This window comes from Mustela lutreola, chromosome 15 (assembly GCF_030435805.1).
Source record: "Mustela lutreola isolate mMusLut2 chromosome 15, mMusLut2.pri, whole genome shotgun sequence".
Lineage (NCBI taxonomy): Eukaryota > Metazoa > Chordata > Mammalia > Carnivora > Mustelidae > Mustela > Mustela lutreola.
The window spans coordinates 3,009,472-3,030,587 of NC_081304.1; the positions used below are offsets into that span (position 1 = coordinate 3,009,472).

Genomic DNA, 21,116 nt, shown 5'->3' on the forward strand with positions numbered 1-21,116 from the left:
GGGGCGCCTGTCGGGGAGGCAGAGAGAGCAGAGTCCCAGTTTGCCTGGCAGGCCAGGTCGGGTGTCACCTACAGGCAGAGACGTGAGCCACTGGCTTGTGTGTTCTTGGGACGGCGGGCCAGGGCAGGGGTGGGGAACCTCCTTCCAGGCTGGGAGGTCAGAGCCATGAAGTCCCTTGGCTCAGCTGTCTTTGGAGGCTGCGGGGACTTGAACCACAACCTGCTGCCTGCCGGGGGTTCGCCCCAGCTCAGCCCACCTCCCCTCCCAACACTGATTCCGCACGGACCCTGGGAGCGCTGGCGGCCGGCTCTGGAATGCTCACAGAGGTTTTCTGGACTGGAGACTCCTGGAAACCAGCCCTCCTGTCCTCGTGGCCCCGTGAATTGTCACACGCTGCGTGCCTGTGGACACTGTGGACCAAGTTTGGGCGCTCAGTGTCTGTCCGTCCCATCATGGTTCCAGCTTCTGGGGGCATGAGCCGTGGCATCTCCAGGACCCAGCCCTGGGCCCCACTCCCCACTGCCCTCCGCCACGTCCACATAACAGCCGTGGACTTCATGCTGCAAGTCCCTCACACCTCCTGCTCCCTCGCCATGTGGCCTGTGGCCCGGGTCCCCTCCGTGGGATGCAGCTTGTGACCCCCAACTCTTGGGTCACCAGGAAGTCCCTGAGTCTGCAGACTCCTAGGGCAGCAGGCCCCACTGGCTGCCAGTGTGGGGCTGACCCCAGCCTGTTCACCTCAGTGTCCTGGTGCCAGGGACGTATCAGTGTGTGACAGGGAGGGTCCAGCGCCTCGAGGCAGGGGCCCTTGCAGGAAGTGAGGCGGGCAGGTCACACCCGCAGGGTTTGGTGGTCTGTGCCCGGTCACCCCGCCCCGCCTGCTTCCGCCCTGTCTGGAAGCCGGCTTTGCCCAGAGCGGGAGGAATGGCTCGTTGCCCAGCCTCAGCCGCCGACCTCCCACAGCAGCCTGGCACGTGGGCCCCGGGCATGTGGCGCCCTCCTTCCTGGGGGTGAGGAGTCCAAGAGCCAATTAGGCTGATTGTCCTGGAGGGACTGTGAGCAGGAGGAGCCAGAGGGACTGTGTGGACAGAGGAGTCCGCGTGGGGCTCCGTCGGCGGCCACTCTCCCCTCCCCTCTCCCCTGCTCGCCTGGCATTCCGCCAGCCCATCACAGCACCTCCCCCTGGGACCCTCACCCTGGAGGACAGGAACACACGGGCCGAGGGACCTGGGAACAGGCTGGGGTAGGGCACGCTTTCGGCCGGCGTGTGGGCAGACATTTGTTGGGGGGGTTCTTAGCTCTAGATCTTAGAGAGGAAGATGACGGGTCCTCCCGCCCAGCCTCTCCTCCGGGCAGACAGGTCACTGCCCCCTTCCACAGACCAAGAGGTAAGCCTGAGCCCAGCGCCACTCAGAAGTCGAGGGTCCTGGTACCAAGGGCAGGGCTGCAGAGTGTGGGGCCAAGACAAGGTAGTTGGCCAGGGCAGGGGTGGGGGGGTGGGCGTCTCTGAGAGGCTGGCCGCCCCCGCGCCCCCCGCCCCTTGCAGAGCTGCCTGCCTGGTCCGTTCCTCCACATCGTCAGGATCCAAAAGGCGATCAGTGGCTGCCTCGCTCCCTGGGACGGTTCCAGGCGACTTTACTTACAGGGAGACTCTTTTCAGCCGTGTCTGGACGGTGGGTGGAGGGGCCTTCCGGGGACCAGGCAGGACCCCTGAGCTGGTGGCGACAGAGCTGCCACCACCTCATAAGGGGTGAGGAAGAAGCAGCGAGTGGGACTGAGAAGCAGGCAGGGTCCTGCAGCGGGCCCCCTGCAGAGGAGGCCCAGTCCCCGCTGGTCCAGGGCAGAGAAGCCTGAGACAGCCTCCCAGGGAGTAAATACCCCAGAACCACTGTCCACTCTCTGGACACCGGAGGCCGAGGGGTGCGGTGCACGCCAGTCACCCTCCGACGAGGGGAGAGCTGGGCTGGCCGGACGGACGGCGGACACTAGGTGAACACTAGGACACTCGGAGAGCCCCAGCCCCGTGCGACACCTGCCTCCTCGGCCACCCTTTGCCAGACACGTGAACATGGATCTTTCTGGAACTTACCGCCTTCCCGCATCCCTCGCTGCCTTTGGAGAGGGGCTGGCTCCTGCCGGGGGGACACGGGCAGCACCTGACCCAACTGTAAATGCAGGCAGGGGCGGGGGGCTCTGTAAATGCCTCCTGGGCTGCCCGGGCTGCGTGCGTTCTTGCTTGGCTGGGCGTCGCGTTCAGCATCGCCTCCGCGCCCCGCCACTGGCCCCAGGGCAGCTCCCGCGGCCACGCCGCAGAGTGACGAGCGGGTCGGGGCAGCGTGCTGGCATCGGACAGGTGCCTCTCCAGGGACAGACCCAGCCCTGAAGGGTAGAACGCGCCGGTTCCCGGGGCGTAAATGCTCCCACTCTGGCCGATTTCATGCTGCCAACATGAGGCCACCCAACCCGGAGCTGGAAACAGACGCTCCCCGCCGGCCTCATGAGCCAGAAGGAGCTGGAAGGGGCCCGTGCCCACAGGTCACCGCCCTCCCCTTCCGACTCCCCTCCCGCCGTCCCGCGCCTGCTTCTAAAGTTGGCAGGCGTGCTGTAGAGGGTGGGGGTGGGACGGGTCTGTGTGCCCCCCTGCCCCAGGACCCCGGGTAGGCGTACTTCTCCCTGTGCCTCCGTCCCCCCTCCGTAAAAATCGCCGTCGGCAATACCTGCCTGCAGAACTGTGCCCGCGCGGGAGAGGAGGGGGCACGACCCCGCGGGCACGACTCCGCGGGCACAGGGGGGGCGGGCTCAGTCTCCCGTGGAGGCCCGTCTCCAGGCTTGCTGTAGGGACTCCGTGCTGTGGCCCTCAGGGCACACGTGGCACTGTCGGTGACCGCTGTCGCGACACGGTCACTCATCCACTAGGTGCCCGTCCGTCGCGGTCCGGCTGCACGTCCTTGGCGCTCGGGGTGTTTGAGATTCGTCAACGGGCGGGACACGAGGCAGACAACACACGCCGGCCGCGTCGGGACTCTGAGATGGAGAAGGGCAGATCCGGGTTGGGGTGGGGAGTGCAGAGTGGAGCAACCCCATTTTAAGGGGGCCTCCCTGAGAAGGGGACACGGAAGGAAGGGAGACTGCCATGAGGTGTGTGGGAAACAGCGTTCCTGCCCTTGGGGCAGCCAGGGAAAAGTCCTTGAGGCCAGAACGGGACGTGCAAGGGGCAGCGGGGACATGTCCCGCATAGAGCACTCCAGGGGGATGGAGCAGGACAGGAGGGCCCAGGAGGAGGGGTCAAGGTCATCATCAACAGAGACCCTGTTGGCACTCTGAGTTTACTTCAAGAGGACGGGTTGTAGGGGCCGAAGCAGAAACAGGAAGACTGGGGGAAGTCGTGGGGGCCAGTCCTAGCTGGGAGCCCCGAGTTGACCAGATGGTTGGATTCTAGGTGTGGTTGAAGGCAGAGCTGACGGCACTTCCTGCTTGATGGTTTGGAATGGACGAGAAGAGAGGGATCACCCCACGTGTGGGGCTGAGCCCTGGCCTGTGGGCAGGGGATGACCTCAAGAGAGGCAGATTTGAGAGGGACAACAAGGTGGGAAGCAGGAGTCCCCTCAGGGGTAAATCAAGCTCGGATTATGTGTGAGGGGCGTTGGCAGCGGACGGCAGTTTGAATTCTTGGGGGAACCCCAAAATGGAGACACCACTTGGGGGTGGACAACACACAGATGGTATTTTTAAATTGAGACTAAGAACCTTAGCTCTGGCCATAGAAGAGAGGGTCCAAAGACTGGGTTTGGGGGTCCCCAACATCTGCGGGTTGGGGAGATGTAAGGAAGCGGAAACACAGACACAGAAGGAACTTCTGGTGAAGGAGAGGAACCAACACGGTGTGCTCTGACCAAACCGAAAGTGTTTGCAGAAAGAGGAGTCAGTGCCGCGGAGGGACCAGGTCCGGTGAGATCTTCCACATGGCAGACGCGGAAACCCTGACAAAGGTGGTTTCAGGGAGCAACGGTGCCAGGAAAACCAGTTTGGAGTGGGCCTGAGGAAGCGCGGGAGTCAAGGAACCGGAGGCCGCTCGTCCCACGACTTGGTTCTGTAGGGAGGCCGCGCATGGGGCGTGGAGGCTGCCGGGGCCGTTGGGCCCAGGAGGTTCTCCCGCACCTGTTACCGGAGAGACTGCGGCGAGTCGCCCGGGCCGTGAGCGCGCACCGGTGAGAGGCGGGGCTGTAGGCTGCACGGGGCGCAGGCCGTCCGGTGAGCGTGGACGTTCTCCTCTGTTTTCTGCCGAAAGCAGGAAGCAGGGCCGCCGCCGCGCCAACCTGAATACGCCCCGTCTCAGCTGATCTCCGAAGCTAAGCAGGGTCGGGCCTGCTTCGTCCTGGGATGGGAGGAACTTCAGAAACTGCTTCCGTCAGTGGTCAGTGATCTCAAGTGAATCCTTCAGGGTCACGTTGTGTTTGTCTCCGGGAGTGTGGGCCCCGGAGTGCGGTGGCAAAGGGCCGGGTCTGGTCAGTTCTATCCGGAAACCGTGACGACAGGAGAGGGGCGTCCGTTTGCAGAGCCGTGCCGTGATGACTGTTCGGGTACTACTCGGGTCCCTGTCTGCCCGCCCGCCCGTTCCTCCGCCTGCTGGTCCCTTGGTCTGTTCCTCCCTCCCTCCGCCATCCTCCGTCCACCCCCCACCTCTGCACAGAACCACTCACCTCGTGTGCGCCGAGACTCTTCTGAGTGCCGCAACGTGTCGTGCTGAGTGCAGGGACATGGGAGCAGAGTCCGAGGGGCCAGACATGTTCCCAGGCTGCTCTGAAACAAGGCCAGCGGGTATGAGCCCCAGCCTCGCACTCTGGCCCCCGCAGGCCAAGGAGAGGGAAGAACAGGCATGCGACAGCTCTGCTCTTCCGTCCACGTCTGGTCTCGGGGCCCTCGGTCCAAGCTGCACAGCGGAACCTCATGGGAAAATTTGGTTGTAAATCCACTCAGTCGCCCCGGGGAGGGGTCCAGGGATGAGATCGGCAGCCAGGGTGCGGGCCACTCAGCTGACCAACCGCTCCCAGCGTGGCGTGGAGGAGACGCAGGGGCGATGGCCTTCTCCCCCAGGACCCACCGGATCACACTGGCTAGCTTTCGGTCTGCATTTCTTCTGTCCAGGCACCGTGATGACCTCTTGCAATGAGGGAATTTGTTCAAAGAGGAAGAATGGTCACCCAGGACCACCCAGTGGCCAAGAGGGAGGCCTCCCCTTGTATCCCAGGCTCTGACTCTATCCCTGGGCCGTGAAACCTCATGCCCCGCACCGGTCCCCTGTGAAGGGCCACAGTCGTGCGTGCAGGAGCAGAGGGGACGATCTGAGAGCCAGGCGATCTGTGCTGCTGTCCTGCTCCCTCTGTATCAGCCTGACGCGTCGCTCAGTCCCTGTGCCTCAGTGTGCCCAGCTGTGAAATGGGGATGTTGATCGCCTGGTGGGTCGGAGGGCGATTCCGTGACTTCGTGTGCAGAAAGCACGGTGTGCCCAGATGTGCTGATTTATTATCCTGTCGCCGTGGCCCTGGATGTACCATCTCACAGCTGCCTCCTGCCCACCCAGACCCCTTCAGACCGGGGCATCGAGCCCCAGACACGCTGCCCTCGTGCCCCGCCTTTGTGCTACAGGCTCCCTGAGGGTCTGGGCTCTGGGCTCCAGTCCGTCCCGGGAGCCACTGCGGTGGGAGTGGCTGCTGTCACTAGTCCTGAGGGACCCCGGGCAGAGGGGGCGGGGGCGGGGCTGAGAAGGAGCCGCTGGAGAAGAGCCCCCGCTTCCTGGACACTGGAGCGGGGAGGGACGTGGGGGCTCCGGAGAGATGTGAGTTAGTGAAGGTTCTAATCAAATATTTATCAGTTAATTGATCTCTCGCGGCTGCTGACAGCGCCGTCTCCCTTCCCCGGGCCGCCTCCTCTGCCTCCCCCTCCCTCCCACTTCCCTCACCCCTGTCCTGGCCTCCGTCCATACCAGCCTGGGTCCCCCTCCACCCCCACCAGCTCCCACCTCCCCTGAACCCACCTCTTCTCCCTCCCACGGCTGCTAACGGTCGGTCATGGGACTTTGTGGGCTACTTTGGAGCCGTGGGGGGGAGAGGGGGGTCCAGCAAAGGGTGTGCACTCCCGAGCGTGTGTGATGCACACACGTGTTTCGCTCCCGCTGTCTGAAGCTCAGATGCTGCCCCGTCTCTGCAGGCAGAGGGTGGGACAGAATTTTTCTGCTCGTGAGGCCACTGCTGATCGGGGTCAGGGGTCACCCCAGGAGCTAGGGGCAGTGAGAGCAGAGGCTGGAACTGGGGTTTTAAAGGGGCTGGTCTCCTGGCAGAGAGTTGGCCTCAGGCCTGCTGCCAGCAGGGAGACAGTCGGTTGGTGGGGGCAGGGCCCTGGGCTATAGGCAGAAGGCCCAGCCTGGGTCCCATGCACAGTCCCCAGCACCGTCGGGAGGCCGGGCCCCTCAGGTCACCTCGCGCTCTGGGTAATTGTCTGCATTCACTCCTGCCCGGCAGAGTCCTCAGAGGCCGGGGCTGCCCGTCCTGCTCCACTCCCCGCCAGAGCCACGGGCCTGGTCCCTGTCCCCGTCCAGACACCCGGAAAACAGCTGTGGGCCGACTGAGGAGTCAGGATGAAGACCAGAGCGAGGCCGGGCGTGTTCTCTGGAACGAGCCCCCGTCTCACCGAGGCACGGGCGAGGAAACAAACCTCGAAACAGGCCCAGGCCGGGATGACGGGGCTGGCACGGGAGGGCGCGGGGCTCCTCCTCCGCGACATGTCAGGCGGCCGTAAGGGCAGGCTGTCCGCGTCTGCACAGGGGTCCGTCCACACTGGAGAGATACTCAAGTGAGGGATGGCACTCATCCATCCAGATGGTGGGGACACTCTCTGCCCTAAGGACATTCTCGGAAGGCCGGAGAGTGCCTCACCTGCTCAAAGGGGCTGCAGCAAACCTGCCTCTGCCTACAACCGTCTGTGTCCTCAGTGGGGAGCGACGAGCGGGAGACGCCAGAACCCCACCCCACCACCGACAGTGTGAGGGCCCTCATCTGTTCTCTGGGGCCGAGGGGCTTTCTCCCAGGGCTCCATCAGGGCTCCCATGGGTGCCCAGATGCGGGAGGTCTGAGGTGCAGGCGAGAACTTGCATCGCCGACAAGCTCCCAGGCGAGGCTCCTGAGTCCAAGCAGCCCATGGGAAGAGCCTCTACCCTGTATTGTGGCGGGGACCCTGCCCCAGGGCCCTGGCTTCTAGAAGTCCCTGGGGCAGCAGGCATTCAGGGGCAGGGTGGGGGCTTCCAGAGATCCGCTCGGGGTGTCTGGAGACAGAGCCGAAATCTTCCATACCCCACAGACAGCATCTCTGCATCAGGGCGGTGATGGGGGCCCTGTGGTGCCGGGCTCCTGGTTCCGTGGGATCAACTCTTACCCTCTTTCCCTCAAGCTGGGAAGGGGCGCTCCTTCCCCACTTTACTGATGGGAAAACCGAGGCTTAAAACCTTCATAAGGCAGGAGGGGGGGAGGCGTGGCTCTGAGGGAGACGAGAGGGACCCCGTGCTGCCGATCCGTATCTCAGTGGGATCCGTGTCTCCCGGCAGGACAGCTTCCCCAGGGCTCACTGTGGGCAGATACTGGGCAGAGGGGTGCACAGGGTCACGCGGTGTTATTTCCTACAATTGCATAAGCTTAATGTGGATTTGACAAGTATGCATCAGGGGTCTCAAGCCCTGCCCCCCAGACACCCCTACCCCGGCAGGGCCCTCCAACAGCTCAGATCTGGTGCCTCATGTCGGGGAGGGCCCCCCCATGCAGAGGGCTTGGGCTTTGCTTCTGGAAACCACTGCTCGGCCCCTGAGCTCTCGGAAGGGGGCAGAGGGTCCAGGCCTGCCAGCCATCTAACCAGCCTGCTCTCTTTCCCTCCGCAGGGCAATCAGGACGCCACGGCTCCGCCTGAAGCGATGGCCCAGCCCTACCCCCCTGCCCAGTACCCCCCTCCACCCCAGAATGGCATCCCCGCCGAGTATGCGCCCCCACCTCCGCATCCCACGCAAGACTACTCAGGCCAGACCCCGGTCCCCCCGGAGCACGGCCTGACCCTGTACACACCAGCACAGACCCACCCGGAGCAGCCGGGCGCCGAGGCCAGCACACAGCCCATCGCCGGGGCCCAGACAGTGCCGGTAAGGGGCCCCGCGAGCCCACCGCAGGGAGCGGGCCCACCCAGAGGGGGGCCGGGAGGGCCTGCCAAGGGAGGGGCTGGAGGGGGCTCTGGGGTGGACGGGCAGGTCTTTGCGGCCTTGGAGCTATTCTCCGACACCAGCCCCGCGGAGCAGCAGACTCCCCTCATATGGGAGATGGAGCCTCCCGGCTGGGCAGCCAGCACCCCGTGCCTGCGAGGTGAGGGGAACAGTGAGCCCAGGGCCCAGGTGTCTGCCCAGGCAGGGACAGGGCAACGGGACAGGAGGCTCAGGGCCCCTCGCGTGTCTCAGGTGGCGGGCACGGCGATCGTTTCTAATCACTCGTAATCTGCCTGCTTGGCTGCTGTCCAGTCACAGAGCCTCTCTTGTGTGGTTGTAATGCGGTTCCGAGGAGAAAGTGCTGAGCCGCGCGCTTCTCAAAGGAGCGTGGCCAGCGGCGGCCGGGGGGTGGGACTGGGGGCGTCCCATGAAGGCAGCACCCCCCCCCCGGGGGTCCTGCAAAAGCGCAGCCGGCCCCACCATGGCCCTCCTCCCTGTGGCCGTCTGCACGTGCCCACCCCTGCCGCGGCTCCCAGGCTTTGGGATCGTCCCACTGTCCCTGCTGGCTCCCTGGTGCGGGCTGCCGGGGCCGGGCAGAAGGCCAGCTGACCCCGTGCTGCCCAGGAGCGGCCCGGCCCCGGCAGCCTCCCGATGGGCGCCCCATCCCCTGCCCCCTCAGCCTCCACCCCCCACCCCCCATCCCCCCCGTCCAGCCTGGCTCCAGGGTCACCATGTGGACCCAGATACCGCCCACCCTCCCGGTGTGGACCGCAGCGCCCGCGCTGCCCGCTGGGGTGGAGACACTCGTGTGGGGCCCAGCCCGTGCCCTTCCGTCCTGAGTGGAGTGCCACAGCTGCATCAGACGTCTCCACTCCCCGCGTCCCCATGCGGGGTGTCTAGACCTGTGGATTCCCCCCGCCCCTCAGGGTTCCGGGCCATCGACCTGGGAGCCAAACCATCCATTCCTTTGGGGCCGCTCTGCTTCTGCTTCCTCAAACCCGCAACGTGGGTGTGCTCAGAGCAGAGCCAGAGGGGCTCGGCGTGACCGCGTCCCGGCTGGTGGACAGTCTCCTTCCAGTGGGCCCTGGTGAACAGTCTGTATCCGCCCGACTTCCCATGACGTGGCCTCCTCACGAGCAAAGGGCGAGGCCCGGGATTCGCCTGGAAGGAGCGCAGGAGACCAGGGGGTCAGACCGGCAGGGGCACAGACGGGGACCGAGAGCGAATGCCTGCACCCCAGGAACGGGCCGGGAGGCCTCCCTGACACCGGAGCGCCACGTGCGGCCGGGCCGCCAGGAGCACCCTCACTCGGCCCACGGTCGTGGGGACCCTGCTGCGTGCCGCACTGAGCCGGCACGGGGGGGCACGGGAAGACAGCGCCGGCCCTGCCCTGCGGCGGCCGCCACAGCCCACCCGTCAGGGACGTGAAAGCCAACAAGGGGCCAGTCACGGCCTCCCTGCCCGTGGGGGGGCTCAGGAGTCCCGGAAAGGATTCGGTCCTGCTGAGAGGTGGGGGTCTCACTTCTGGAGCCAGGCGCCTCCCGAGGAAAGCGCGGGCCCGAGAGCACCCCAAGCCTGGCCAGTGGGGCCACCTTGACCTGCCTTTTTCCAGCCCCGGTCTCTTCGAGTCCTGGAAGGGGTCAGGGTCTGGGGGTCTTCCATCTGGGGATACAGAGGAGAGACTGTTCCTGGACATGTCCCGAGGCCAGATGGTCCCCCGCGGGTGTGGCTGCTGGGGACGCAGAGGTCGTCAAGACACCCAGGCAGAGACGGCCCCGCTGGACGGTGCACGTGCGCGGAGCCTGGATGTTTACACAAGCAGCGGCGTCCCGCCTCGGGAGGAGCTGGAGAGGGCAAGGGCACCCCGGCCGGCCCGAAGATGCCAGTAGCCACCTTCTTCCCAAAGGCCTTGCCCAGTGCTCCCAGCTAAAAGCTCAGCACCTCCGCGCTCTGTCAGCTGCCCCACGTCCGTCCTATCCTCGCGTGAAGATGCCTCCGCTCAATGAAGCCTCCCCTGGGTCCTCCTCACCCATCTCGGGGTCCAGAGGCGGGGTACAGGGCACCCTGGAGTCTGGACAAGGGAGTACAGGGCAGCGGGCAGTGCGGACTACGGCCTCTGTCCAGATCTGCTCTCTCCCAAATGTGGATTCTGCTGGTCATCGCGGTGTCTCTGCAGAAGCGGCACAGGGTGCTGTGCAGGACAGGGGCTGCTGAGGGATCGGGGCCCCTCCTGCTACTCTGCGCGGCCTGGGGTACCAGCCGGGGGCCGCCTTCCCAGAGTGCTCACCTCAAGGTCACACAGGCCCCCTGCAGGTGCTCCCCCCACCCCGGTGCTCCCTGAATCCTGGGACAGCCGGAGGGGCTTCCGCACTCAGAAACTACTCCCACTGTCCGCCTCGCCCTCTGCGCGGTGAGCTTCCCAGGGCCTGTCCCCTGGGCTGTCCCCTCCCTGGCTAGCAGGCGCTTCGGCCTTCGGCCCCCTTTGCACGTGGCTCCGGGAGCCGTCAGCAGAGGGACAGTGGGGGGCTGGGGCGGAGTGTGAGGTGCAGAGGCTGATGAGTCCCCCCAGCCCTCCCCTACCTACCCCCTGCCTCCACGGGTGAGACCAGCCCTGTGCCGCCACCACCACCCTGGCCAGGGGCAAGCAGACGACACCCTCAGTCAGCGTGTGGCCGCAGGGGGCTCTTAGTCTGACGTCCAGAGTCCAACGTGGGAGGACACAGCTCTGCTGAGGAAGGGGCTGCCCGTTATGATGAAAGCATAGTCACAAAGCAACGGCTCAGGCCACAAGTGGAGATGGCCTCTCCCAGACCCACCAGCCCCCCAGCAGGGCTGAGCCGTGTCTGGGGAGCAGTGGACAGTCCTTACGTGAGTCCGCAGGAGCCTCTGGGGGAGCAGGGGTGAGGGGCTGCAGAGAAACGTTTCCAGGAGTCGTTTCTTCTTATGTCCCATCACAAGCCTTGGCTCCGTCCAGCGATGAGGCGTCCTGCTGCCAGTCCCCCCGCCGGACCCTCCGGACCCTGCCCAGGGCTCTTCTGGCCTCTCCCTGTGCTGAGTGAGCTCAGGGAGGCCCCGGTGTGGGGGCTGTAGGCTCCTCCAACAGTGGGGGTGCCCTGGGCACATCTGGACCGTGGTCCACGAGGGGTCGGCTCCTGGCCTTGAATGGGGAGCACGGGGGGATGTGATGGCTAGGGTGCAAGGAGAGGGGCGCAGAAGCAAAGCCCCTGTGGCCAGCGGGGCGAGGGGAGGGTGACTGAGGCCGGTGGGGGTGGGACACTATTGTTTTCTTTTTCCCTGCCCTGAGCACCGGGGGCAGAGGTTGCTCTAAAGGAGAGAGAGGAAGGACAAGGCTAGTTAGTCCCAGGGAAAGGCCGCATGGGGTGGGGGTGGACCCTGCTCCTCTCACCCGGCCAGGCTGCTAACACCGGGGTTCCTCCAAACAGCGTATGATTCAACACCAAACCCGTTCGTCTGCCCTGGGGGGGCGAGGGAGCTCCTTCCTTGCTTGTGCTCTGGCCCCACTCATGATTCATCCCACAGGACCCCCAACACCCCATTCCCCACCCCTCTTGCCCTCAGGTGGCTCCCCTCCAAGGCTTCCACGGAGGGTCTGGAGCTGAGGGAGGTGGGTCTGGACATGCAGACTCACAGTGGGCCCAGGGCAGAAGGGAGGCCCGGGGGGGGGGGGGGGGGTGGCCCAGACACGTGTCTGGGCAACGCCTTCCGGGAGCTCCCCCTTGCCAAGGGCTCCCCCGCTGCTCTGGATGCCGCTGGCCGAGCTGACTTCTGCCCTCTGCTGGCCGCGGCCAGCATTACATGCCCCTCTCTGGCCGAATTCCCCAATTCAGGGCGCCTCCTTGAGTCACCTGTACCCAGGAGCCACAGAGGGCCCGGCTGTATGAGATGCACGGGGGGGGGGGGGGGGGGGGGGGGGGGGCTGGTGACAGAGGGTGCTGCCCACCCTGACCACGACACAGGAAGAGCCACACACGGTGGGTTCTGCTTCCTCTGGGAGGAGGTCTCGCACCAGTCTGCTCTCTGCAGGGAGCAGAGGGGCCGGTCGGGAATGCGCAGGTCCCTGGCTTGGCAGGAGTCGCCCTCGGGGGGTCCCTGAGGCACCCCAAGGCCGCTGACAGCGGTTCCTCCGTGGAAGGTGCGATAGCCTCCTAGGGGTGGTTGGTGACCCCCGGGCCCGGGCGCTGCCTCCCATCCAGCCCCGCCGTGGACGCACATCACTCGGCAGCCCGGTAGGAGGGCACCGAGCACACACACACGTCAGGACCAGGCCCGCCCCTCAGAGGGTGGCCACCCCGCTGGGACAGGTCACGCACGCCCCGGGTGAACAAGAGGACGGTGGCTTCCAGCCGCGCTGGGGATCGCGCGCCGTGTGCTGCTTGCAACGTGGGAGCGCAGAGCTGAGTGTGAGGGACCTGGGAGCAGGTGCTCGGCCTCTCCCGGCAGCCCGGGAGCTGATGGCGTCGGCGCCCCTCACCTCTGGCCCCTGCTGCCCAGAGCCTGACTGGAGGCCTCCTGGCTGGGCATCGCAGTAGGGGGTGGCCCCCTCCTTCCGGAAAGGATGAACAGGTCGACCAATGAGGGCAGCCCCTCGGGAGAGCACAGACAGACCTCCTGCCACTGGCAGGCCCTTGGGCTCCGTTTCCTCGGCTTGGAGGAGGCCTCGGGCCCAGTGGCCTGGCCCTGCCCCCCTCACCTGATTCTGAGAGGCCTGTTGTATCCGTCAGCGCTGCTTTGCTGGACCACAAGGAAACCCACCAAAAAGTGGCTTATGCGAAGCAGCAGTGCTCGGAGACGCGTGGGAAGCGGTGTCTGAGCGTCTCTCCGCTGCCGGTCCGCTGCCGGCGCTTCTCCGGCCCCGGGGGAGGCCGTGGCCGCCAGCACTTTCCCTCGTACAAACTCCAGCGTGGGTCTCGGGGATGCTCTGGCCCCTGCTCTCTCCAGGCGTGTCAGAGATGCTCAAGGTAGCCGTGCTGGAGCCAGGACGCCCCTCTTGTCCCAGCCAAGGTCCTGCTGTCCCAGCAGCAGACAAGCCTCCAAGCGCAAGCAGAGGGCCAGGAATGAGAGCCCGAGAGAGCCGTGACAGAGAAGTGGGGACTGGGGCAGGCAAGCAAGGAGCAGGGACAGGCGTGTTCTCAGGCCGCTAGCCCCCCAGGGACACGGGGACAGAGTGGAGGAGCCCCAGGAACAGGTGCTGGGCCACCTGTGCACCCGCCTTGCCCGTCCCTGGCTGAGGGCCGCTCGCCAGCCCTCGTGCCCTGACTGGCCATGAGTCAGAACGCGCCTCGGGGCTGGCGGTGGGCAGCGCTGCTGTGTCCCCGGGAAGGTCTAGCACCAGGTCCCGGTGAGCCGAGGGGACCGTCTCAGGGTGCCGTTGACAGAGCGCCTGATGCGTGCCTGTGGCGTGGCGGCTCAGCGGGGGCTGAACCAGGCTGATGGCCAGCCGGGCAGTGAGCGGGTGGCCCGTCCTTACAGAAGGCCACCGAGGAGGCCATCCGGCCGCCTCGTCCTCACAGGCGCTACAGGGTGACAGGTCCTTGCCCCGTGGTAGCTTTGTTTCCTGAGCCCCGAGTCTTTCCGACCCTAATGCTTGGGTCCCCAATGGGGAAGGACACCAACGGGCTGAACTTGGGCTGTCCCGTGCCCTGGAAGAGCAGCCACGCCGGCGGGTGCTGAGCAGCGGGGGGGGGGGGGGGGGGGAGGGAGAGGCAGCCCGGGGTGGCCGCAGACAGACACAAAGACGTGCGTGCCTGGGCCCTGAAGCCTCTGCACCTCCTCATCAGGTCTTGGAAACCGGGAGGGTCCCTGTCCGTGCTCCCTGAACGCAGGCTGTGTCCGGCAAAGGGCCAACCCTGACTTTGACGGTGAAGCTGAGGGACCCTTCAGGTCACAGCCTTGCAGACAGGGCAGAGCCGGGAGAGGGGAGTGGAGACACCCCCAGCCCCGGAGGCCTTGTCCCGCATTGGCGGCCGGCGCAGCCCGCGCAGAGGCCTGGCGCCGGGAGCTCTGAGGCTGAGGCGGCGCGCAGGGAAAGCCGTCCGCCCCAGCACCAGGATGGGGACACCCAGGAGGTTGGGGGTTCCGGCCTCTAGACCCTCCCCTCCCTGCGGGGTGGGCGCTGAGAGGGGCAGCTCACAGCCCGGGTCCTCTGCCCGCAGCAGACAGACGAGGCGGCCCAGACGGACAGCCAGCCACTCCACCCCTCCGACCCCACAGAGAAGCAGCAGCCCAAGCGGCTGCACGTCTCCAACATCCCCTTCCGGTTCAGGGACCCCGACCTGCGGCAAATGTTCGGGGTGAGTGTGTACGGCCCCTTCATCCTCCAACCCCGGGACCCCGCTGCCTCCCGGGGCCAGCCCTGCCCTGACCTGAGCCGGCGGGATGGACGGGAGGAGGGAGGACCTAAGCTCACGGAGCAGCAGCGGCCAGAACACGCCCCACGCGCTCGGCCTGTGCTCCGGGCCTCGTAGGGACCCCGCGGGCTGAGGCCAGCGCCGGGTCGGCGATGACTCTGCAGTCCCAGGGGCTTACCCAGGGCTCCAGGGACCCCTGTGCCCTCCGAAGGCACCTGGACAGGCAGCTCAGCCTCCTGGCCTCAGCCCAGCCCCTGCCTCTCCCGCGTGCTGAGGGCCGAGCACTTTGTCACTCCAGGCCTGTGACTGCGGGGCTCTGGGCAGGTGCTCCGACCGCAGGAAGCCAGCGTGGCTGTGAGAACGCACAGGGCGGGCCTTCTGTGCTGTGGCTTGAGCTGAGCGCCACGCAGGTGCCGGGCTCACTAGGTGCCCGCGGGCGGGTGGGCGGGCAGCGGCCGGGCCATTTGTCTGAGAACCGCGTGGCCGTGGAAGCCTCATGCACCTGGCCCGCGTTGGGTCCCTCACCCCAAACCCTCTTCCCCGTGGCCGGCACGGTGCCCGCCCTCACCCCTGCCACACGCTAGGCGGGCTCTGGTCCCCGAGCCCCAGGCCTGCCTTCATGCCACCACCTCCCAGATGCGATTCGTCAAAGGGGAGGTGCCCTGAGGGTGGCCCCGGGACAGACCCAGCACCCACACCGCGCCCCAAATAGCCACCGCCCTTCTTGGAGGCCGGACCCCACGGCACATGGGGCTTCGAGACAGTGAGGGGCCGGTGAAATCGGGAATCATCAGGATTTGGCTCATCTTGGCCTGGACCAGGCTGCTGCCTTACAGATCTCACCTGGACCGGGACCCTCAGTCCGTATCCCATCACCTGTCCCCGTACAATGGGCACCGACTGGCGTCTGCTCACCCGTCCCCACACCAGAGCTCACCCCCTCCCTGCACCGGGCTGTCCACTCGTCCCCACACCGGGGCGTCCACTCAGCCCGTCCCCGCACCGGGACAGGCACCTTCCTCCTCGTTCTGGTCTCCGTCAGAGTCGGGATTCACTGCTGTGTTGCTCTGTGTCGTGTCCCTGTTCCTTTAGACACCGGCTCCCAGCGTTGTGGAATGTCGGGGACACCCATCAGTTACACACACTGGAGGCCGCAGGACAGGCCCCTGGGGACCCGGTTTTGGGGATTTAGTTTCACGTGACTGTGAGGGAGCCAGGGCTTCTCCTGGGGGTCCGGGGCCAGCGATGGGGCAGGAAGGGGCCCACCACAGCATCTGTGCCTGCCTGGCTGGCACGTCCGAGATCGGTAGAGGGGTTTGGGGTCGGTGTGGTTCTGTACCCCACACAGCCCAGCCCCAGACAGCACAAGCTCTAGCGGTACGGGGTCTCTCCCAGGGCTACCTGCTCCCCTTGCAGCACCCAGCCGTTTGGGAAGGACCTGGCCTTAGCCCTTTACCCTTTAGTGTGAATTAGAGGTGGCCATCAGGAACGGGGCAGAGTGCAGGCGGGGAGAGGGGAGGTACTTGGGGAAGGCTGCCCCTTCCCCCAGTCCTCAGCCCTCACCTGGCCTTTAGGCAGGGGCAGTTCTCGCCACTGAGAACTCGAGGAGGGATCTCCTGTCCCCAGACCCCGCCCCACCCGGAGGCTGGCCCCTTCCCTGCAGGGGCTGGCGGAGCAGGGCAGGGGCCAGACCCGGGCCGCCGGTGAGGGTCTCCCGGGCCGCAGGCGCGCGGCCGGGGCGTTCTTAACCCGCCTCCCCTGTCTCCCCGCCCCCTCTCTGTCTCTGCAGCAATTCGGAAAAATTTTAGACGTGGAGATCATTTTTAACGAGCGGGGCTCCAAGGTGGGTGCCGCCCAGAGGCCGCCACCATTCCCGCGCCGGCTGTAGGTCCCGCCAGGCTAACCTGTGAAATGTGCGTTTCCTTCCTGGAGAGCTTCGCGCCCGAGGACCCCTGAGCTACACGGGTGCTTGTACTCCCCGCGCCTCCGCCCCGCCCCGCCCCGCCCCGCCGTCTGGGTTGTCGCCGCCGCGGCGATGTCTCTCTCTCTGAGCTGCCAGGACCACTCTCTCTGCGCCCGGAGCCCTGGGCCCCTTGGTCCGGGGCCTCACCTGCCCAGCCGCTCCTCCTAGGGGGGCCGCTGGCCTGCCCAGAGCTGGAGGCTTGGGGGCGCGGCTGCAGGGGGGGCAGCGGGAGGGGGCCTGGCACGGACAAATCCTGCTCCTTGCACAGGCAAGGGAAGACTTCCCCCCGCCCCATGCAGGCTCTTGGGGGGAAGAGGGATGGGGCTGCCCCCCCCCAGGTCCTGACCACCCCGCCCCCCGCCCCACCTTGCCCCCCAGGGGGCATCAGGGTGACGGTCCCCGTCTCTGGCCCAGGTTAGCATCTCTCTTGGAGCTTTGGCCTGTCCTCCGGGAGGTGCCAGGCCGTCGGTGCAGGCCGGGCTCGGGTCAGGCCCACAGCTGCCCCCGCCTGGGGCCCTACCCTTCCTGGGCATCCTGCCGGTAGCACCAGGGCAGGCCTCTGGGCTGCCGACCTCTCCTTCAACTCACCTGACTCAGTCCCTCTCTCTCTCTCTGTCTCTCCCCCCCCCGCCCCCCACCCCCCACTGCCCTGTCCCCCCCACTGCCCCGTCCCCCCCCCACTCCTCCTGTGTCTTCCTTCCTCTCATCCTTTTTTCTCCGTGCCTGTTCTTCTCCGCTCACAGGGTTTTGGGTTTGTAACTTTTGAAACTAGCTCAGACGCTGACCGAGCCCGGGAGAAGCTGAATGGGACGATCGTAGAGGGACGGAAAATTGAGGTGCTCAGATAAGTGCGCTGCGCAGGGCGTGCCCTTGAGAACCGCCGCTGTCGCCCAGGTGCCCCTCCCCCGCCCCGCAGCCGCCCTGCGGAGAGCCAGACCAGGGTCCCCGGAGCAGGGAGGCAGGGCCCGGCCCCTGTCCTGGCACCCCTCGGGGGCCCACCCAAGGGCTCCCATCTCTGCTTTCTGGAGGAGGCCCCCCAACTATGAGCGCCAGCCAGACCCCGGGAGGAGCCCCGGAAATCATGAAAATCTGAGGCTGGGCCGCTCCAAACTGAGCCAGCTCCGTCGTCCCCTGGTTGGGGGGCGCTGTTGATGCCCCTGAGCCCTCCCAGCAGGGAGCCGCCGGGCCCCCCCCCACCTCCAACGTCACCTTCCCCCGCTGCCAGGAAGGGACTAGCCCAGAGAAGCAGCAGAGAGATGAGGCCAGGGACCCCCACTCAGGCCCCCTGCCCCTTTTCTGGTGGGCTGCCTGTGCCCCCCGCCCCAGTGCTGTGGCTCTGGGTGTCAGGCAGCTGGGCTCCTGGGCAGGCAGGCGGCAGGAGGTGGCCAGAGAGGAGAGGGTCCGCAGCAGGTGCAGAGTCCACGGAAAGAGAAGTGGAAAGGCCTGAGGGGAGGGTTTCTGGAAGCAGAGGGGGTACTACAGGCACTGACCTCAGCCAGTGGCCATGGCCGGCGGGCACCTGGGGACGCAGCCTGAGGTCCAGGGGCTCACACTGGACGTGGGGGACACAGAATGGCCCAGACTCCTTTCTCGGGTTCCGCCACCCACCCGGTTCTCTACTTCCTCCCACAGACGGCTTCCCCCTCGCCTTTCTACACTCCAGTCTGCATCTCTAGGGGGAGGGTCTTAGCCTGGGGATAGGACACACCCCCCTGGCACCCACCCCTCCTCTCCCACTGGCCTTGCTCCCGAGGGGTCCCATCAGCGCTCTCTGCTGGCCTCAGGAATGGCGCGCTACCCCCACGAGAGGGGTGCCCAGGACTTGAAAGGCCTCAGCAGCCAACAAGGGCACAGAATGTCTCGGGGCCGATCGGTGAGGCTGAGAGCACTTTGTGGAGAGTCCACCAGGCAGATCTCCAGTGGCCTTGGGTCGTCAGAGAGAGACTGGGCCTGGTCTGTGGGAGCAGGACAGGAAGGACAAGAACCAGTGGCCGGACACGGTGCCTGAGCTGAGGGCTGGGAGCAGTGGTGGCCAAGGCTCCCTGGAGTGGGGGGCAGCACAGTGGAGAGCGGAGGCCCGGGAGGAGGGCAGGCCAGGACTGGGTGCCAGGCGGACAGCAGCGACTGCCGTGCAGAAGCAGTGCCAGACAGGACCGGGTTGGCCAGAGGCCTACGGGAAGGCGAAGTCTCCCTCATGCTCACCTTCTCCCCCTTCGCTCTGGGCAGGTCAACAACGCCACAGCCCGCGTCATGACCAATAAGAAGACGGCGAACCCCTACACCAACGGTAAGGGGCCCAGGACCTCGGGGAGGCCGCAGGGGCCGTGGGCCCCGACACAGGCCCTGCAGGGGCCTCGGCCGCTAGAGGCCCCCCTCCCTGGATGCTGAGTGTCCCCTCGTGTCCCAGCTCTGCCGCGTCAGCAGGGCCTGGATTGGAGGAAGGCTGGGGCCGCCCACCCCACCCACAGAGTTGGCAGGACGCCTGGGCCTTCCCAAGCCCGCAGCGCACCCGCACCCACGTGGACAGGCTTCGGGCACCGTGGGTGTGGTGGCTGCTTCCTGGATTGTTACTTAGTTTCTAAGCAGTGAGGGGTGCCTGGGCTAGAGGCCCTGCATACTCAGTGAAAGTGAAGATTAGGGCAGTTCCCTCCCCCTGCCCTGCAGACCCTGGAAGGTCGAGGCCCCCGCGGGAGCCTCGGGGTCTGTGATGCACTTCAGCTGAGCGGTCCGGCTTGCACGCCCAGGGCCTGAGCCAAGGTACCCCATCCTCCTCGAAGACAGAACCGCGGAGGCCAGGTGGGGGGGTGGCCCTCTGTCCCTGCGGGTCTCCACTCCGACCAGCAATGCAGATGGGCTTACAGGCTGGAGCGCAGCCGGCAATGTTCAGGGCCTGTTTGAGTTTGTCCCCGTGCGGGGGGACGGCGGCCCTGCTCAGTCAGGATGAACCTCCCTGTGGGCAGGCACCTCGGCTTCTCAGCTCCCCGCCCTCCTGTCCCTGTGTGACTCGGGTGACAGGCCAGCAAGGGGCAGGACACTGGGGGGGAATCCACCATGTGACCCACCAGCAGGCCCTCCCCATGGGCCCTCCTGGAGCACGACAGGGTCCGCATTTAGACTAGATTATTTTGGCTCCCATCCCGAGGACTATGAAAGCTCACGTTTTCCTAAAACTCTGGGGGTGCCTGGCTTAGCCAGTGTCCCGAGCTCCTGTTGTGTGCTGGCTCAGGAAGGCAGAGCGGTCGACGGACGTGTTTAGAGGGTCAGGACGATCACTGGGAGCCGGACGCCTGCTTTACCCAAGAGCCACCCCCCCACCCCCCCCCACCCACCCCCCGGCTCTCTGGGAGAGCCTGAGGAAGTCAGGAAGCACGAATTCCGAACGGAGTCCAGCCCTGAGCGACCGCATTCCCGGCGCAGGTTGGGCACGGGAGGGAGCAGTGCGGCTCGCCCGGCAAGAACGGCCAAGTGCTCCCAGTCACAGCCTCACGGACTCGGTCACAGCCCCACAGACGCCTCCTCACCTGCCTGAGCAAGAAAGACGAAGGCCGCAGTGGGCCGGGCCCGGGTTCTCTGTGGCGGACAGTGGAGCCCAGCGTGCGGGCTCTGGTGACCCGGGCGTGTGGCTGGAACACTCCAGAACACTCAGAAGTTCGTCAGTTGAGGGGGAGGGGAGCAGAAGTGTCTGCCTCGAGCTCACCAGGTTTGACCAGGTGTTAAGACCGTTTACAGAAGAAACAAAGGAGCCACCCAGGAGGGTCTCCAGCCGCCTCTTCATCTGGAGTCCCTCACAGTGAAATGGAACTGGCAGTGGTGACAGAGGCTCCCGGGAGCAGTGACAGACAGAGGCCCCGGATTCGAGAATCAGTGGCTGGACATGCCGGGGCCATCTCAAGAGAAGTTCCACCTTCAGGAATGGACCCAGAGCAACCACCGGGTTGCAGCCAGGAGGAGGTGGACTCGGGCCATTGCTCCGGGACTCTGCTCCGTCATGGGTTTTCACTAAGAAGACTCGGTTCGTGGGACTGGAAATTAAACCTTGTTTCCCTCCTGATCGGGGATTTAGAGAAGGTTCCAGATTCTCAGCAGTAACGTTCAGACACAGACATGTACGCTGGTCAGGTGATGGTGACCAGGGAGGGAAGGTGGCCCACAGTGCCCTGGAAAGTGGAGAACGGGCCCCCAGGAGGAACGTGGTCGCAGACACTCTGTCCTAAATGCCTTCCAGCCAGACGCCCAACAGGGATGTTAGAATCTGGGTATGAGGCCCACAGGTAGAGTCTGACACCAGTGGCCTGGTCTCGCTCTTTGCCACACTCTCCAGAGGTGTCTCGCTAGCTGGCCAGTGGGCTCAGTCCCTTTTGTCCCTCCTCACAAAGTCAAGAGGGAAACGGAGCTGAGCCTTCAGGGCCTCCTGCAAACATAAGACCAGATACACTGGTAGGGCCAGGGGGCTGGGCTCAGTCAAGTATACATCCCCAGCCCGTGCTGAGCTAGCAGCTGGGGCCAGAGCGCCCTCAAAGCCGGCCGGCCTCCACCCCTGGGGGCCTCA

At 66.0% G+C, this 21,116-nt stretch overlaps 1 protein-coding gene across 13 annotated transcripts in view; it reads left to right on the top strand.

The window, feature by feature from the left end:
- RBFOX3 (RNA binding fox-1 homolog 3) overlaps positions 1-21,116 on the top strand; it is a 392,450-nt gene that overhangs the window by 363,179 nt on the left and 8,155 nt on the right. For 10 of the 13 annotated variants that reach the window (XM_059147638.1, XM_059147636.1, XM_059147633.1 and 7 more), the window contains 5 exons: positions 7,925-8,179; positions 14,410-14,547; positions 16,394-16,447; positions 17,311-17,403; positions 18,794-18,854. In XM_059147638.1, coding sequence (XP_059003621.1) covers positions 7,958-8,179; positions 14,410-14,547; positions 16,394-16,447; positions 17,311-17,403; positions 18,794-18,854 — 568 coding nt within the window. In that variant the 5' untranslated portion in view covers positions 7,925-7,957. Of the gene's footprint in view, positions 1-6,631; positions 6,692-7,924; positions 8,180-14,409; positions 14,548-16,393; positions 16,448-17,310; positions 17,404-18,793; positions 18,855-21,116 lie in introns of those variants that run through there. The other 3 variants (XM_059147629.1, XM_059147640.1, XM_059147631.1) reach the window with 2 other exon arrangements.